Genomic DNA, 19,706 nt, shown 5'->3' on the forward strand with positions numbered 1-19,706 from the left:
GCTCCCTGTCCTACACAGGTGCTAGAGCTTGTCCAACAAGGCATTAACGGGGCTTTCAAGGACAGTGATGAGTTCTGCCAGCACACACAGTAGCCGGCACTCAGAAGAGCAACACGTCTTTACCGAGACCAGGGTTAACCCCTCTCCCTCTCCTGTTCTTCCTCGCCCCCAGGTCTTTGCGGAAGGCGGGGTGTGGAACCTAACCACCGGGTGTCCATGACCCCCGAGGTTGCAGCCCATCAGCAATGAAAGGGTTATCGGGCAGCCGCAGCCACCACCACGGGGTCACCTGTGACTCGGCCTGCGACTCGCTGTCGCACCACTCGGACCGCAAGCCCTACCTGCTGAGCCCGGTGGAGCACCACCCGGCCGACCACCCCTACTACACGCAGCGGAACTCCTTCCAGGCCGAGTGCGTGGGCCCCTTCAGCGACCCGCTGGCCAGCAGCACCTTCCCGCGCAGGCACTACACGTCGCAGCAGGAGCTGAAGGATGAGTGTGCCCTGGTGCCCCGCACCCTGGCCGCCAAGGCCAACCGCATCCCTGCCAACCTCCTGGACCAGTTTGAGAGGCAGCTGCCGCTCGGCCGAGATGGCTACCACACGCTGCAGTACAAGCGCACGGCCGTGGAGCACCGCAGCGACAGCCCCGGCCGCATCCGCCACCTGGTCCACTCGGTCCAGAAGCTCTTCACCAAGTCGCACTCCCTGGAGGGGCCGTCCAAGGGCAGCGTCAACGGGGGCAAAGCCAGCCCCGACGAGACGCAGACGGTGAGGTACGGCAAGCGCAGCAAGAGCAAGGAGCGACGCGCCGACCCCAAGGCCCGCGCCAACGCGTCCCCGGGCTGGTGGAGCTCCGACGACAACCTGGACGGCGACGTGTGCATCTACCACGCCCCCTCGGGAGTGATGACCATGGGCAGGTGCCCAGACCGCTCGGCCTCGCAGTACTTCATGGAGGCCTACAACACCATCAGCGAGCAGGCGGTCAAGGCCTCCCGGAGTAACAATGACGTCAAGTGCACCACCTGCGCCAACCTGCCCGTCAACCTGGATGCGCCGCTCCTGAAGAAGAGCGCCTGGTCCTCCACCCTGACCGTGAGCCGGGCCAGGGAGGTGTACCAGAAAGCGTCGGTTAACATGGACCAGGCCATGGTGAAGTCCGAGTCGTGTCAACAAGAACGCTCCTGCCAGTATCTTCAGGTACCATTTAGGTCGAGGGATGGATGCTTAGAAATTGTGCCTGCTCATTGTGTGCTGTTTTCTCCTGGGTCCTAGTCTGGTCTGCATGAACCTGAGCAAATTGTTTAGCATTTCTCTGGCCAACTGCTCCTCTCAGGAAACAAAACTGCCACCGGCTTCCTCCGGTTATCTTGAGATTTAAAACTGCTTTGAAAAAAGCACGCCCACATAAAGGCGTGGAGTTATTAATGATTAGTGTTCCTTTTTTGTCTCCGAGAACACGGGATAGGGAGCAGAGAAAAGGGGACTCTACACAGAATTTTAAAATAAATCCACCTTTTTTTTTTTTACAAAAGTCAACAATGATCTTTTGAATTCTGGAAAGAGTTTAATAGGATCTATCCAGAGGCTTTTATTTTATTATTATTTTTATCGTAAAATTCTGCCTTAAGCTATTTGTTTGGGAATCTTGATCTCTATCTTCACCAACAAAATTGTTAGCACACTGCCAACGCTAACCACACTCCCACCTCCTCCCTCCATCCTCACCTCTCCACCCCCACACCCCCCACACCCCCAGAGCACAGGGAACTGGGATAATAATGCCCTGGGTGCTGAGGAGGTGGAGATGGAGCCAGTTTGGGGACCTGACCAACGCAGCTGCAGAGACCCGGGACAGCAGAGAAGAAAAGGAAAAGCGGGGGAAAGCATCTACACAATAAAATGCAATTAGTGTCAGCGTGTAAATCCCACACATGAACAGCCCCAAGCAAGCCACTCCTTTTCTTCTTTCCTTACCATCCTTCCATTCACTGAACCTACATAGAGTCTTTTTGTCTCTCCCGCCCCCACCCCTCTCTCTAGTATTGTCATTTTTCCCCAAATATAACCCTCCCTAAGAAGGACCCTCCTGTTTTTACCTTTTCACGGTGTCTTTTTTCCCTCTCTCCTCTCCTGCGACACCTATCTTTTTTATAAAAAGTTTTTATTGGACTATAAAGGCATGACATAATCATTTCCCACTCTCATCTTAAGAAGGAATGCAAGCGAATCAGTCTTCCACTGAGAATTCAACTTTTTGCTCTCTGAATTCCTCCTTGCAAACCTGGGTCCCTTGAGAATGCCTTTACCAAGCCCTGCAAGTATGCCAGGCTGGCAGTCCGTGGGCAAGGACATCCCAGTGTTCGGAAGCCACCAACATGTGGGTGTTTTCACAAAGAGCACACAGCCACGTGGTCAGTTTCTCCCACTGAAAGTAAATGAGGTATTGCCTCATTTACTATAAGGCTGCTGGATGAGTTAAGTCATCAAGAACTATTCATGGAATTTTAGAGCTAAACAGTACATCTAATCCAACCTCCTCATTTAGCATACAGAAAACTACACTCAAAGAAAGGTAAAGGCTTATGGGTTATACTGTTACTCTGTTAGTTTAGAGGTAGGATAGAATCCAAGCCACTTAATTTATAGAAATGACCACGACAATCTTACCCACCACCTAGAAGAAAGTATTTTGATTAGAACATCTGTCCTGAAGAAAGGATGAGTAATGAGACAGGAGCCCTAGAACAGGATGTTTTAGCTATGAAAGCTCTGTAATGAGTGGCAAGAAAAAACACAAGTTTTTAAGAACCTGGACTTTAATAAGTAGTGATGAGATGAGATAAGAAATAGCAGATTAAGAAAGGATACTCTACATGGCTCCAGACCAGCCTTCGGAGCCTTAACAAAATGCTTTTATTATCCTTGCCTCACTGCTTACATTCTTCCTACCTTAAATTCATTTTTCTTTCTTTTTGATACCTTTTTGAAGTAAAAGGCTTCAGAAGTGGTGAAAAGAGGAAGGAAGAAAGAAAGAAGGAAACTGATATTGATTGAAAATCTACTATGTACCAGATACTGTAGCAAAACGTTTTCACATTTGTCATTCCATTTAATTTTCAAAATAATCCTGAGAGCTTGATATAATAATACTCTGTTTTTACAAGAGCAGAAACAGATTTAGAAATATCAGATGATTTAAAGCCTCATGGCCAATATGCTGAAGACCCAAGAATTAGACTTATCTCTATTTCATGCAAAATAGCTTTTTCCAGTACACCCAGCACAGCTCTGGAATCAAGGGCATGAAAACAGTGAACAGGAGAAAAAAAAAAGCCTGTAGAGTAAACATACTGTTATTAAAAGCTTTGCCATAAAATGAGAATGAGAGCTTGAAGATTGAAGTACGAGATTTAGTATCATAGTATTATTGGATCTCATATCAGAAGGATTTGGAAATTCTATTTTCAAGTTATTTACCTTATTTTAAGCTGGTTTTTTAATGAAATGTTGGAAGCTTACAGAAAGTATAATGAAAAATAATAAGAAAACAAACACCCAGTTATACATAACCCAACTAGAGAAATAAAACATCAATTACAATGGATCACATATATACCTTACCCAATCCCATATCCTTCCCTCCCTCCCCAGAGCAACAGCTAGTCTCACTTTGTTACCCAGAGGGCTTTAGTTTTTAATTCTGAAGTTATTGAAAGATTGGAAAAAAATAATATTTTCTATCCTACGTTGGGCAATAATTAACGTTGAACCAAGCTAGTTAAACCCTTTAAATATAAACTGAGCTCGAAAGCACACCTTCTTTAATAAATATTGACATTTATTGAGCTCCTGTTCTGTATGAAACTTTCAGACTGGAAAAAAAAAATTCAGTGTGAGCAGGTTGTGTGCCTGGCAGATAAACTATATGTAGAACGGCATGTTCTTCCCAGACAGTGTGCCGAAGTTAAAGGGCTCCTGTGAAGAAGGGGAAGGAGCTGGACATTCACAGGGGGGGAGAGGAGAAGGAAACTCCTGAAGCTGGACGTTCTCTCCAGCTCTCTCCTTGCTGTAGAGGAGACAGAGACTCTGCGGTCCTGCCTGAGCTTTTCTCAGACAGGTGTAGCCAGGCCCTGCCTGTTCCCATGAAAGCATTCTTTTTTTTAATATTTTTATTTTATTTCTAGGAGAGAGAGAGAGAGAGGCAGTGTGAACAGGGGAGGGTCAGAGAGAGAGGGAGACACAGACTCTGAAATAGGCTCCAGGCTCTGAGCTGGCAGTCAGCTCAGGGCCCGACGCGGGGCTCGAACCCACGAACCGCGAGATCATGACCTAAGCGAAAGTCGGATGCTTAACCGACTAAGCCACCCAGGCGCCCCCCATGAAATCATTTCATTTGCAGGCTCATTCTTAGAAACAAATTTGGGGAAATAAGGAAAAGTGGGCTTTTTTCCCCCAGTTATATTGTCTTAATTACCAACTAATATTGAAACTGGGTTTACAGATGTGTAGGCTGACTTCAGCCTTGCAAAGTTAAGTGGACAAAGCATTAAATTTCGAAAGAGGGGGTCTATGCTCTAATCCCTGCTTGCCACTAACTAGTTAGTGATCACTTATTACCATCATCTCAGCTCTCTGGGTCTCCTTCCTCTGCCATAAGATGAGGCATTTGGTCTAGAAGGCCTGAGGTCTGAGTTCATATTTTTAAACTCCTTAGTTACATAAGGAGAGTACTAATTAGAATAATTTTTAAGAGTTACAAGGCTGGAAACTCTCATTTAATAAATGGACCAAACGCCCATATTTTCCCAGTGTTATCCTAATTTTCTCTGTTACAACTCTGTGAGGTATTTTACAGTTGCAGAAACTGAGACTTAGTAAATTAGGTTAAGTAACTTACCTAACGACACACAGTACGCAGCAACGTGGAGGGTCAGAACAGATTTGTCTGGCTTCAAAGCCTGGATTTTTCTATTTACCATGTCCAATCCCTACCCCTTCCAAATATAAAAGAGGAAGGAAGTGGCATATATCAAATACCTGTTATGTGCTAGACACCACACAGTATCTCATTTAGTACCTGAAATAACTTCGTAACGTATTACTATTTACTCCAGTTTTACAGATGACTAAACTAAGGCATGAAAGCTTAAATTGCTTACCCAGCAATGCACATAGATAGTAAGCAAAAGAGCTAAGACCTGATCTCAGATCTAAGTCTAAGATGTGTTCCAGAAATAGAAATAAATGCTTTTATTTTATTACCTGTTTTATTCTGTGGCAAATGTACATGTTCCTTTGACTTCATGTTTGTTGCGAATGCAGTTGAGAATGCCTGTACCTGAAATGTGACCTTTGACAAGCAGCAGAATGAGTGATCTGTCCCTCATTTGATTCAAGACTGCACAAAAGTTAAATTAGCATTCACCAATAATAGAATCGAAATACTAGCAATGTTCTGATTCTCTCCTTGGAAAACTATCACTTGGAATTAATTTAACTTAGGCCATCACCATGGTTATATAGAAAATGAGATGTCTGTAGGTATTTGCCCTCTGTCTGACGTTGATTTAGAAATAAAATACTGTAGCTTGAAATTATTGCAAGATCCAGTGAATACAGTCAATTGTGGTATGTCCTCACTCACAAGCTGTTTGTAGTTAATAAAAAAAAAAAAGACTCCCATTTCCCCCCCAATATTGTTATTTTTAAATGTCAAGAATCAGATGTCTGCTGTTGAGAATCTTGTACCACTGCCAGTGACTGTATCAGGGTTTGGAGCAGGGACATGGATTTGAAGACATTAAAACTGTTTAATTCTCAGTTGAGATGTGGTTGGCTTTTATACATCTGGAATAGAGCATTTATGGCACATCTCCGGGTAAGTGTTAAGAGTTCAGTAAATAAACTAGGAATGGGCTCAAAGGAGTAAAAGGAGTTTCTGTTGTTGTTTTGTTTTGCTTTAAAAAAAGGTAGGATTCTTGGTTCTGTATATGCCTCTTTATGTGAACGTTATGTGTTGAGTGACTAGCATATAAAGCCATTCAGATGAGCAAGATTTTAGATTTCCAACTGTTAACCTGAAAAAAAAAATCCCTTCAATCATGTATTTTGCATTCATCCAGCAGCAGACACAGTAAAAGGGAAACAAAACGCTCTCTCCCCGGTAGAAGTAGAGACACGGGGAGAGAGAGGGAGAGAGAGGGAGAGAGAGAGAGAGAGAGCAAGACAAGAGACCGAGGAAGAAAGCCACTCTCAGAGATGAAATTTTAGAAGAGAGAAATGATCGACCTTTTTAAGGCTGAGTGGGTTTCTTCAGTTTGTGTGCAAGTTTCAAGAAATGGAAGGGCTGACCAGGTTTGGGTACAACTCTTTTATTACTTTGTATCTGGTGAAAGTGTGCTGTTGGTTTGAGTGGGGATTTTGCCAGGGTCCGGGAAGGATAGTTTTTGTTATTTTATTTCTTCTCTCAATAGTAGCTAGAAAGACTGAAAGAGCTAATAAACTAATATATAGAGAGAAGGTAAGAAAACAGGTTGAGATATTGGATACCTAACAAATCCATGTCACAGAGGCTTTGTAAAATCTTTTATTGACATAGTTGATCTAAGGTGCTAGGTTCTGTTAAGGAAATTGTATGGCTAGTGATTGAAATGTGATCAGTTGTTTTCCAGGATCCTGGATGCTTACTGTCCCTTTGCAAAATTAAAATTTCTGGATGGCTAGGGGTTTTTCTTTCCTTTTTTCCCCCCTTTTCTTTCCTTCCTTCCTTCCTTCCTTCCTTCCTTCTTTCCTTCTTTCTTTTTTATCTGTTGGTTAAATTAGATTCCACAAAAAAAAAATCACTGAAGAATCATTCATAACAAGCATGAACCCAGGATATTTTTTCAGGGCAAGTACAACTATTTTTCAAAATTTTGTTCAGGATTATTTCAGTCTTTGCCTAGTGGGAGTTTCCTTTCCTGGCTGAGGTTTTCTTTCTTTTTGTTTTAGAACAATTTAAATTATATTAAATCAATCAAGACTACTTTATGTGAAGTGTGTGACAGTGCCGACCAATTCTGCTAGTGACTTTGGTTACTTGGTTACTGTAATGGTTGCTAGCTGCCTTTAAAAAAAATCAACTACGTTGATAATTTTCTTGATTTTCAATTTAAATTGCCTTAATAATGCAGCAAGGAGTGTCAAGATTCTTGAATGTATTTCCTGTTTGCCTTGCATAGTCTTCTCCCTATTTTTCACTGATCTTAGTAAAGATGTCCTCTTTGTTGATAGAAAAACAAGGTTGCTCCTGCCTGATTCCTAACTTTGACCATAGAATCAAGCGTGCATTGTGGGGATGAGCACTGGGTGTTATATGGAAACCAACTTGACAATAAAGTAAAAAAAAAAAAAAAAAGAAGAAGAATCAAGCGTGCAGCTAGCAGAATTCTGGTAATTCTCTCTCTGAGTTTAATTCTCACTATTGCCCATATCCAAATAATAGTGGGGATGTGGGGGAGACAATTGGCAAAGCACTGTGAGAGAAGAGTCAGTGGTAGTTGACGGAAGCTCAAAAAAAGAAATAGGAAATCCTTCCCAAAAGGAGTTAAAGAAACTTTGTGATTCTTGGTTTGCAATTTCACAATTCTAAGGTGCTCAGTTAGCCATAATCAAAGGTTTCATGGCACATGTTTTCTGATCAGAGTCCAATCTAATAAAGAAAGGCATAGCATTGGTTAGCACAAAAGAAGAGAAAAACTAGCCCCTGGATCTCTTAGTGGCCAGTGGGCTTTATCCCCTCATTCTCTATGCTCCTTAGAAAACAGGTTGCTTGGTAGCAAATTGAAGGCAAAAGCTCAAAGTAATCATTCATATTCTGCAGAGAAAGTTTCATCCATAATCTCTTGTCCCCTTGAGATCATAGCTTCATACAACTCGACAGGAACAGTGATTTGTGAATGGTAGAACACGTTGGTCTTTTGTTTGAGATTTTATAGGGACTACTAAGAAACCTATGCAATATTACCAAGTTGGCTTTGATGTGGTGATTAGATTAGGTTTTAACCATTTTGTTTTTAAGTTCAAAGGCACCAACCTCTCTTAGTAGGTTCCTGTGCCCACTGAACCATGGAGAAATTCCATCTTTAGAGATCTAAACAGTTGAAACCAGAAACTTCACATGGTTCAAACTATAAACATCTGGGTCAGATTTTTTTTTTTTTTTTTTTTGTCATTTGCCAGGGGGTAGCTTGTAGAGAAAAGTTAAAATTGGCCTTGTCAGGTAAAACCAGGTTACTATTAATGATATCCATGAAGAGTTATATGACCTTACTGATTTTTATTACTCATTTGAAACTTTGAACCCATAAATTTTCCCATTGGATAAAAGTAACATGGCTGTATAACTTCCCATCCAGACCTCATTTATCTGCTTCTCCAGATCATCTTGCTCATCCCCTATCATTAGGTTCTGTCCCTAGTAACTGCCATTTGGAACACATATTACAGAACAGGAAACATTTTTATTTACATTATTTTTGTAAATGCATATTTAAATGTTTTTATAAATTCTTAGACTGAAACTGCAATGGGGTGGGGGGTGCTTTAAAGTTTTCTCAATGAATGATATAGTCTCCCTCAACCCAGTCCTCTCTCTAACTAAAAGATAAACCTATAAAGAATGAATTTGTTGCTGTTATACATTAACAAAAGTAAAGGAGGGAATATAGTGTAAAGAGAAGCATATCATCTCACTCCTTCTGTTGCTTTTGACCAATTACTTGTTTCTGGTATTTTTTTTTAACTATTTTTTTTTCTTGGAGAACACTGAGGGCCAAGGAAATTCTGATTCTCTGGTCTTTTAAGTGTAAGAATATATAAAACTATCTTTAAAACTGAAATGATTTTTTCCCATTTGCTAAGGTTAAGCAATATACCCTACCTTGTTTCCATTTCTAAGATAAAATTTCATTTGCAAAATGAGTTTTCTAGACAGGTAGATCTTTTCTTTCATGTACATGAAGTCACTATTCTTTCTCAGTTGAAGTTTCTAATCGTTGTTCTCACAGAACTAAGAAATTTCCTACAAATTCAGTCTTCTGATATCACAGAACTATCTATGAAGCAGAATTATGTGGAGTCCAGAGTTACTGTCTGTAGTATGCATGTGTACAGGTCCATATTTACACATTACATCTGCATAAACATCCCTGGACCCCTACTTCAAAATTTGCATTTATATATACATATGCTTTCTCTGATCTCTGATTCATGACATAAGATCCCTTTTAAACACACAATTTCACAATGTCCATATAAGAATGACTATAGAGTGGGGAATCAGATTTTCCAAAGATCTCACTAGAAAGCTCATTATTATGCCTTTACAGTGATTATATTGAACTTGACCTCAGACCACTAGTAGAAACCAGTTAGGGGTGAGAATAAACACCTTTCATCAAAGAGACAGCCCACAACAATGAAAGGAAATGGACTTCTGTTCCATTTGCTTTTTTTTTTTTTCTGCTGCTGTTTAATACAGACCTTCAGAATTATCTAACTCCTCCCTAATTTTACCCTCCAGGTCCCTAAAACTTTAAGGTAGGTAAAGAAGCAACCGGGTTTTGGTTTTTGTTCTTCAGAAAAATAACAGTTTTCGCATTTTAAAACCTCTTCACTGGAAGGCCATCTGGTATACCTTCTCATTTAAAACTTCTCCCTGAAAGGTGGACGTAGCATCTTCCTACCTACCTATTTCTCATCTAATAATCACCATATGAAACAATTTTTTGAGAGTATTTATCCAAACTCATTCTTTCCGAAAATGGCAAAAATAAACATTAGGGAGACACCTTGACCGATGTAAGATCAGTCATCTTGTCGGTAGTGGTCTCAGGCCTGTACACTCACTGCCTAGGGACAGCCCTGTTCTTTGTCCCATGATGTCTCCCACATCTGTGAAAACCTTTAAGGCTCTTTTCAAAAACTAGCTTATCCATCCTGCTACATCCTTTTAAGGCAGTGAGGTCAAGGCACAAGGAGGCAAAGGGGAAAAAGAACTGATCTCAAAGTTAGATTTGAAGCATGTTTGTGGCTTAAAAGATTCACAAGTGATGAAAAGTGTTGTTAACTAAATAATCATCTGCAATTTGTAATTCTGTGGTTACAAATGGCAGAGTAGTGTATTTTTAATTTCTAAAAAATAGAAATAGGTATATTTCTTCTGTAATCCCCATCAGTCCCTCCTCATCTCAATGGTTTCATTATGGGTAAACAATGTACCAAAAGAGGACAAATGGAGCAGACATGCCCCATGTTTGGATATATAATCTTGAAGCACTGTATCAGAGCCCTGGGACTCAGGGCCCAGCATATTTCTCTCTGGTATCTTACCCTATCTTGGTAGCAAGCATCCCACACCTCCTACCTTACTTTTCCTAGTGTAAAAATCATTAACATAGGGGTACTTGGGTGGCTCAGTCAGTTAAGCGTCCTAATTCGGCTCAGGTCATGATCTTACAGTTTGTGAGTTGGAGCCCCACGATGGTCTCTGTGCTGATGGCCCAGAGCCTAGAGCCTCCTTCAGACTGTGTGTCTCCCTCTCTCTCTGCCACCCCCCTGCCCATACTCACACCCTGGATCCCTCTCTCAAAAATAAACATTAAAAAATATTGTTAACATAGCTGTGGCTATATGTATAGCCACTTGCTCTATCATTGGATATTTAGGGCATTCGTTCCTTAACTTTGTGTGTACAAAAATCACCTTTAATGTGTCTATAAAATAAGGATTTCTGACATCAACTCAAGATATTTTGATTCTGTAGTTCTGGGGTAATTCCCACACAGAGATCAATCTAAGAGCCACATTTTAACTCAACTCTAGGAAACTATCAGACTACATTATCATCCTATTTACTGAAGGGGGCAGTAGAGTCTAACAGATGAACACGTGGGCTTCAGGAGCTCCATTAGTTTTACTATGGCTGCTAACTTCCAACATGACTTGGTCTCCCTTCACTCAGTGCTTTCATTTCTGTGTCTGTAAAATGGGCGTACTGATATGACTGCTACATTTGTTCAGGTCTTAGAAAAAAAGTAATTTCTAATTTGGGAAGTAAACGAAAAACAGTGTGAAATGTTTTGCATTTACAGACTCTTCAGACATCAGAATGCTTCAAGGCATCTTCATGTGTTTCCCGTACCCTACCACTCTCTTCTCTTTTGCCTCACCTAACTTTTACTAAACCAGGGTTAGGATGAGCGTATCTGATTTCCTGGGAAAGGAAAGCCCTCTCCCAGTGTGGGATGACAGTAAGTCTTCATCCCAGTGTGCATTTAAGGCTTCTTCCCCCATGTTCCAATGAAGCATTGGAATCAATGAAAAGGTGAGGCTTTTGCCTGCAGATGAAAAGATCACCAAGAGTCGACCTTTTGATAGCTCAGCCTCAGTGGGTCAGGTTTTCCCGTGGCTTGTATGTGCCAATAGAATGCAGTTCCTCTGGCTTCCTGAACCTTTAGTTTGTTCAAAAACAGAAGATCTGTTTTTGCTTTCGTACCTTAAGTCTGTCAAGACCGCTTAATTCCAGACAGCCTTGGTAAGTCAAGGACAAGTTTAGTTCACAGCAACAGCTATGGAGCTTGTCTACTAGGGGCTCTAGCCACTTGCCTCTCTTAATGACTCATCCAGGTTTTCTGAGGAATATTTCCAGCAGAACAACTTTGAGAGGTGGGAGTTCCTCCTCCACTGCTAGCAGATGACAACAGGCCCTTCTCCGTCTGTTTTCTTTGCTCATTCCCAAAGTCTCAGACTAATCCTCGCCACTCTGGTAGGCCACCTACCAGCAAAATTGTTCTACATGCACTGGTCTGACTTGTGGCTCCTCCAGCAGTAAATAGTTACAGAGAGAGGTGCTCCTTTAAAGTATCTTTAAAAATCCCAACTGCTTATACATGTCTTTTCTTCTTCTTCTCTCCTCAACTAGTACAAGTTTAGCTGGCTCTTTGGTAACTCAGGGGGTGTCGGTGAAAGTAACTGTCATTTGTTTGCAAATGAAACCCAAGCTTTCTGAAAATGATTCCCATGTAAAAATCTTTCCCCCATAACACTCCTCCAGCCTTCTAGTTGATTTTAGATAGTTTCCTGTTCTCCTACCTCTTGGAAGTATTCCATGGCACGCTGAGCAGACACTTTTCATAAGAAAAAAAAAGCGCCTATAAATAGCTGATTTTCCTGCTTGCTGCCTTCTCTTGAAGGCTTTCACAAAGGAGGTGAAACAAATCCACCAAAAACAAGAACCCTCTGTGAGGGGTGTGTGGTGAGACTTATAAAAAATCAGATCCATAGGCCGAAAATTGTCGTGTAGGTCGCTCTCCCATATTTGGCTTATGCAATCACTGCACAGAAAAAGAAACATTTTATTTAATGCCAGATGATCTCATGAACTGAACAATCAATCAAAAATGTCTCCTATGAGCTTTCATGCTTCTTTAAAAATACATATTTTGACTTTTCATGCTGCTTTAAAAAAAAAATCCCAAAGCCAACTGTTATTTATTAGATTCCACTGGTGAATCTAAGATAACCAATTCCTGTAGCTGTTCCATGCTAGGAAATTGTAAACTACATCCTCATTTCTCCTCCAAACTGACCTTGCTTGCCTTCTCCCTGTCCTCTGTGCCCTGTCCATCATAAATACCATCCTGTCTCCCAGACTGGTATTATGGATCTCCCTGGAAGAACGCATGCATGCCAGGCAAGACCTTAATAACGTCCTTCCTGCAGTGACCCTCAGAAATCAGATATGTGAGGTTAATTATACTGCTTCCTACTTCCACACACACGCCCAGCCCCTGCAACCTACTGAGCACAGAGAATTGGGCTTAGCTGTGTTTCCTCCTGTTCATTTCTTCTTCATCATCTCTTTCTTTCTTCCTTTCTTCTTCTTCATCTCTTTCTTCTTTTTTAAGTTGCTATTTTATTATATAATTGGGAATGGGAGACTACCCCAAAACCATGCTTACATGGAGGAAACTGAAACCTGGAGAAATTAACTGGCACTCTCATAGCTCTTCAGTTGTGGAGAGCAGTGCAGAAGAAGGGCCGGCAGGGAGTCTTGCTCAGTTCCTCTTACCCCGTATGTTAGCGCTCCTCAATCATGTAGCATGAGGCATTCATTTATGTGCTCAAGAAATTCTGCTGCCATGGGGTGCCTGGGTGGCTCAGACGGTTAAGCATCTGACTTCAGCTCAGGTCATGATCTCACGGTTCGTGGGTTCGAGCCCCATGTGGGACTCTGTTCTGACAGCCAGCTCAGATCCTGAAGCCTGTTTCAGATTCTGTATCTCCCTCTGTCTCTGACCCTCCCCTGCTCATGCTGTCTCTCTCTCTCTCAGAAATAAAGAAAACATTTTTTAAAAACTTAAAAAAAAAAAAAAGAAGAAATTCTGCTGCCTGTCCCACACCTCCTTTTCCCACTCCAGGTACTGGGTCTAATTTGGTCTGCTGCTTGAGTTTCTGGAGAGTACATCTCATCGTGCCTTTCTTCCTTATAAACTCCCATGAGCACCACAACCAATAGAAGCAGGTGTCAGAAAGAACTTCAACAGCCAGTTAGCCCAGTGCTTTTTATGTTTTTGAACCATGCGATCCCTTGTACATAGACAGCAAAATTGATACAACCATTTAAAACAGAAGCAAGACGGGGCATCTGGGTGGCTTAGTCAGTTAAGCGTCCGACTTTCACTTAGGTCATGATCTCGCAGTTCGTGGGTTCGAGCCCCGCGTCGGGCTCTGTGCTGACTGCCAGCTCAGAGCCTGGAGCCTGTTTCAGTCTGTGACTCCCTCTCTCCCTGACCCTCCCCTGCTCACGCTGTCTCTCTCTCTCTCTCTCCTAGATATAAATAAAACATTAAAAAAATTTTTTTTAAAAATAAAAATAAAAAAACAAAACAGAAGCAAGACTAGGAAGTTTCCACTGTCTATCCACTGTCCTGATTAAAGTAAAAAAAAAAAAAAAAAGATGTTAGGCAACTATCCCAAGATTGGTAAGTTGAGTTAGCAGCCACAGCTCTCCCAGGCTGCAGCCCGGTGCCCCATCCATGAAAACAACAGCTGGCTGTGGGGCACCCAGAGCTCCTAACTTGAGCCACACTTTAAAAACACTTCTTAGCTTTGATGGGCAAATTCGTCTATCACCTTCATACTTTCTTCCTCATCTGTGACCCAGAGAGAGGAATTGACATTTTGAAGAACACTCAGAGTCCTTGATTCCTTTCCACAGCACCAAACTAAGCATCTTTTCATCTTTGGTACCTGCCAAATGGTTCCGTGTGATAATGAATGATGGAAATGAGATGAAGAAGGAAAAGGAGGAAAGGGACCATAATTAATTGAGCGAGTTCTATGAGCCTATGCTTACTTCATATTGCCCTTATTTCTGAAAGTTACCGGGATAGTTGTTCAGACCTGCATTATACACAAAATGGGGATCATTAATTTGCTCAAGATTATACTACTAGTAAGGGACATAATGGAGATGTAAGCCCTGCTCTGATTCCAAAATCTGTTCACTTTCCAGCATGTCAGTCTGCCTCTACTTCATGAATATTCCCTTTGTTCTTTTCCTGGAGGGTTATTTCTTCACGAGCATCTATTTTAATAACAATTTAAAAAATGATCAACTAATGATGAAAAAACAGACTCTGTCTCTAAGACTGGGTATAAATAGAAGTCTAGTTTGGAAAGCGGCCATGCTAGAAAGCAAGGGGCATGTGAGATCTGTTTACAAAGTCAGATATATAAATTGCTAAATTGTAGTGGCAAAATATTATCTCATGTAACTGGAACATTGTATCTCAATCTATGAAACAACCATCTCTGATGCTGTTTTGATTAATCATTTGCTTCAACAGGAAACAACACCACTGACCCCTTGAGACTCCCAACCTGAATGTAGTTAACGGTGTTGTTAGTAACACTGTAAAGTTATGTCCAAATAAGTGTGGTATGAAATGCCCATTTAATATCCTCTGCTTGGTTTAATGTAATTTCACCAAAATGATGAAGAAATGAACTAGGACTCCCCAAACGCAATTCCTCGATAAGTCTCTGTGACTTTGTATTTTGTCCTTGTGGGAGACCAGGGTGATATTTCTTGGGCCTATTGTGACCCAGAATTCTGCTCGGTGCATGAGCTCCATATATCCCTGATTGTTAACTAAACCTTTAAGAAGTTCACTAGTTTCACTATTTGTCAAACTACTACTCTAGATCTTAAGGAAAAGAAAAGTTTCCCTAAAGGTCTACCTTTAGAATGCTTCTTAATTACCTGTGAGTGTATAACTGAATTAAGTGAGTCATATAATATACAGTGAGGAACACTCATGTATGTCACCTTAGCGGTGGCTGTGTATGTCCAATAAATATATGCTTTTAGGGAATGTTAGTAGAGTTTAAACTAAATTCTTATAATAGGTAACAATACAGAGTGATCAGACTTCAGACATACATCAGGATAAAAGGTGCCATCCTCAGTTATGAACTTGGAAGGCAATGTAGTTTGTATTCTCCCACTTCTCAGCTCATTTTGGATTTCTCCTCATGTACATGTATCTCACTGCAGGCAATGCAGTGTTCTGGCAAGCCCTTACTTCATGCACTTGCCTCTTTGTTTAAGCTCAGACAAAATTCATTTAAAGTAATGGATATAGTCTTAATACATTCCACAGCCTCCACTTTCTCTTGGTTCAATATTTTATAAAATACCCCCAGACATAAGAATGAAATGTTAATTATTCACTTAATAGGGACTTGTAAGAAATGAATTCACTAAAATTAAACCATGCCAATTTAATTTCATTTAATTAGATTAATGGCTGAATAGAATGTAGTGTTGTATTTCTTAGCTCTAACTAGGGATGAATCCACCCAACTATCAAAATATGTAGTCCCTTTGTATTATCTAGATCATAGGTGTATAATAAAAATTTTTCTTAAGTGATTTAATAGAACTGCCATTCTCAACAACCCTTTCATTCAACCAAGATCTATTTAGCGACTCTGTGACCCAGACTGAAATCTGGGAGAGGTGACTCGATAAATGTGGGAAAGGAGAGACCAGTTTGGGGAAAGGACCAGTACAGATAAGATAGCAGCCCACCCAGCTGGTGAAAATAAGTAAATGGAGGACAAGGTTTGGTCTGTAGTGGAGAAGATGATATAAAATATTGTTTTCCAAAAATACCCAAATTTCCCAAAGATGAAGGAGACAGTTTACCCTGGAGGCTAACCTCCAACAATTTAACTCTCTGGGTAGCATTTCTAAGGATGAGCAAAGGGCTGAGAATAAGAAAGAGCAGAGAAAGACGCCCCAGAGGGACATATGAGGCATCAGACACCAACCAGGCTGAGCCTGACAACCAGGCTGCTGGCCCCAGAGGCAGTGGGGCTGCCCAGGCCTTAGAGAAGAAATCCAGACAGAGAGCAGAGCACTGATCGAGATGGAGGGCATCCTCACAGTCATTCAGCATCTGGGGTTCAACTCACCCACAGGCCAGCACAGTGCGGTCTCCAGGATTCTGTGGATGGCAGTGCAGCACTGAGCACCCAGAGAACTGAGATGCAGGTAGGGCTACTCTTGGAGACCTAAACGTTCACAGGCACAAGAGGAGCCTAGAGAGAATATATCAAGAGATGTCTCCAGGGAGTAATGAATGGGCGTATTATACCAAAACCCAGATCATACACCTGAAGGTGCTACTGTTAGATTAGGGAGATTTTTTTCCAAACAACATCAGATCCCAAGGTAGGAGAAGAGCTTCTTTAAAAATGTGTCCTGAGGGGCACCTGGGTGGCTCAGTCAGTTAAGCGTTCGACTTCAGCTCAGGTCATGATCTCACAGTCCATGGGTTCCAGCCCTGCATTGGGCTCTGTGCTGACAGCTAGCTCAGAGCTTGGAGCCTGTTTCAGATTCTGTGTCTCCCTTTGTCTCTGCCCCTCCACAGCTCATGCTCTGTCTCTCTCTGTCTCAAAAATAAATAAATGTTAAAAAAAAAATTTTTTTTAAATGTGTAATGACGGGGCTCCTGTGGGTGGCTCAGTAGGTTAAGCATCTGACTCTTGGTTTTGGCTCAGGTCATGGTCTCACAGTTAGTGAGTTTGGGCCTCACATCAGGCTCTGTGCTGATGGTGTGGAGCCTGCTTGGGATTCTCTCTCTCTCTCTCTCTCTCTCTCTCAAAAATAATAAACTTAATTTTTTTAAATCTGTACTGAGAGGCTGGATGAACATGTCAGGGACAGAGGGAAAGAAATCCAAGCAAATGGCCCTTAGCATTCCTTTCAAATCAAATCGTCTAGTTCTATACTTTCCAACATGGTAGCCACTAGCCACAGGTGGCTATTTAAATTTACGTTAATTAAAGTTAAACAACACAAAATTCAGTTCCTCAGTCACAATAACCACATTGTTAGTGCTCAACAGTCACATGTGGTGTTTATGGGACAAACAGATATAAAACATTCCCATCATGGTGGAAAATGTTATTGGACAACATTGTTCTAGTTGCTTTTTGGTCTATTTCAATATAATGACTTCTACTAGATTTGGGGTTTATCAAGAGAAGGCAATATCCTGTTGTGATTACCTCCATGCTCAGAGGTGTCAGAAATGGCCAATCCCATTCCAGGTGCCCAGATGGGCACAGGGAGTGAGGGCTGGCCTGTGTGAGCGCTGTCTTCCACTTACTATGTGGTATTAAGTAGGCTCCTTCCACTCATCGTCTAGCTCCTCCTTTGTAAAATACTGAGCTCATGGAGTTATTCTGAGGAGTAAATTCTATAAAGGAGCTCATTTTCAGTAAGGAAAACTAACTTTTCACTAGAAACATGACATCTAGCCTTGGATTTCACTCAGAGTTCACCTACCACTTATTAGTCCCTGGTTATTTGTGGGGCACTGTGCTGGGCATTTCACACAGTTTCCCTTGCTCTTCCCCTGGCCCCTGGTGCTATCCCGTCCATGGCCTCACTCTGCTCCTACTCTCCATTTTGTACCTGACTCACCATTAGCCTCCCAAGCAGCACCTAGAATAATATTTCCACTCACACTCTTTGAACTGTGGGCTGAAGCTCTCTCTCAGACAAAGCAAAAATTTTCTCCTGCTCACATTTAGTTGTACATTATGATGTTTGGGCACCTCTAGGAGCTGCATCTGGGTGCAAATAGATCCAGAAATTGGCAGCACATAGTAATATGTGCTGCAGCCAGTCGCACAGCTGGTACCAATCAGGCTCCCCGCCCACCAACGGGTATGGTTTCCATCATGGCTGCATGGGAGGCACTCCTCACATTCTTCCACCTTTGATCAAAGGGCAAGAGCTTTCGGGAGAGCCCCTTGGAGTGTTCACCATGGGTTATCAGGGCAGTGTTTACTTTAACCTCATTCATCAAGATGAGTGAATCTCACACCTTCCCGCTGCACACTAAAACAATAATGTACCAATTTATGGATGTCAAGACTTAATGCACAACATTCTTAATTAGAAATAAAATTACCTATTTAGATAATAGGCAGGAGTCTCATGGAACAATAACAACAATGTACTATTTAAAGTAGTTTTCTGCGTTAAGGGAACTGGCATTACCTAAAAAAAAAAAAAAAATGCTATTTGGCCTCATTTGTTTACTTGCCCAACTTCAAGAGCACTATTTTCTCATCTTGCTCTCTGAAAACAAGTGTTCTTTGGCTATCTTCAAGGCCTGGAAAGAGAGATTGCTTCAGTCCAGCAGGCCAGGAAAAGTACCATTGGTGGCAGGCCAATTGGAAAACTTACTTTCCAGAAAAGGCCTTTCTAGAAAAGCTTCCTAAGGCTTTTTGATACAGACCCTGAGAGGAAGAGGGTTTCCAGAGCATCTGTGGGTCATGGGCTGAGGCAGCCTGCAAAAGGAGGAATAGCTTGACTGGTGGCTAACGTAATCCTACCTTGAGAAGACTCGTGGGGTGGAGGGCTGGGTGGGGGATTCAAGGAGAACTCAAATAAAGAAATGCAGCACATACCCATCCCCCTACTTGAAGTGTTCTTACCCTGGGGCGTGGACATTTAGACTATGCAAAAATGCACTCTAAGGGGTCAGTGAACTCCAGAACTTAAAAAACTAAGGAGGAGAGGTGTTTATGTTCATTCTGTTGGAAGAAAAGTCCTAGGTCTTATCATGTCCCCAAAAGAGACAAAGAGCCACTAACAAGTGTAAGTTTCAATTGGGTAAAGCTGGGTAAAAACTTAAAATGGACGATTTTCCTTTTTCCTTATAACAGTTCATTAGAAAACCTTTTTGGGGGGGCACCTGGGTGGCTTAGTCGGTTAAGCGTCCGACTTTCGCTNCAGCTTGGGTCATGATCTCGTGGCTTGTGGGTTCGAGCCCCACAACAGGCTTTCTGCTGTCAGAGTGGACCCTGCTTCAGATCCCCTGTCCCCCTCTCTTTTTGTCCCTCCCCCACTCAGGCTCTTGCTCTCTCTCTCCCTCTCTTAAAAATAAACACTTAAAAAAGAAGAAGAAGAAAGAAAAACCTTTTTGGTTATAACCTTAGAATGATTTGAGGAATGCACAGTTTTTAAAGAGGTGTTTTTGTGGGTGCATATTACCTGAGATAAGTGAGTCTTCTGGTTGGAACTTGGAGATCTTCTTACAAAGTTTGTAATAGGATTTATTGTAAAGGAGCTTT

At 41.8% G+C, this 19,706-nt stretch overlaps 1 protein-coding gene across 4 annotated transcripts in view; it reads left to right on the forward strand.

The window, feature by feature from the left end:
* Positions 1 to 245: 245 nt before the first annotated feature.
* The window catches only part of DLGAP1 (DLG associated protein 1), a 324,532-nt gene continuing 305,071 nt past the window's right edge, over positions 246 to 19,706 (forward strand). For 2 of the 4 annotated variants that reach the window (XM_077778153.1, XM_077778154.1), the window contains exon 1: positions 246 to 1,202. In XM_077778153.1, the coding sequence (XP_077634279.1) occupies positions 246 to 1,202 (957 nt within the window). Of the gene's footprint in view, positions 1,203 to 6,272; positions 6,360 to 19,706 lie in introns of those variants that run through there. The other 2 variants (XM_077778156.1, XM_077778158.1) reach the window with 1 other exon arrangement.

Source organism: Crocuta crocuta, unplaced genomic scaffold (genome assembly GCF_008692635.1).
Source record: "Crocuta crocuta isolate KB4526 unplaced genomic scaffold, BGI_CrCroc_1.0 scaffold26, whole genome shotgun sequence".
Classification (NCBI taxonomy): domain Eukaryota; kingdom Metazoa; phylum Chordata; class Mammalia; order Carnivora; family Hyaenidae; genus Crocuta; species Crocuta crocuta.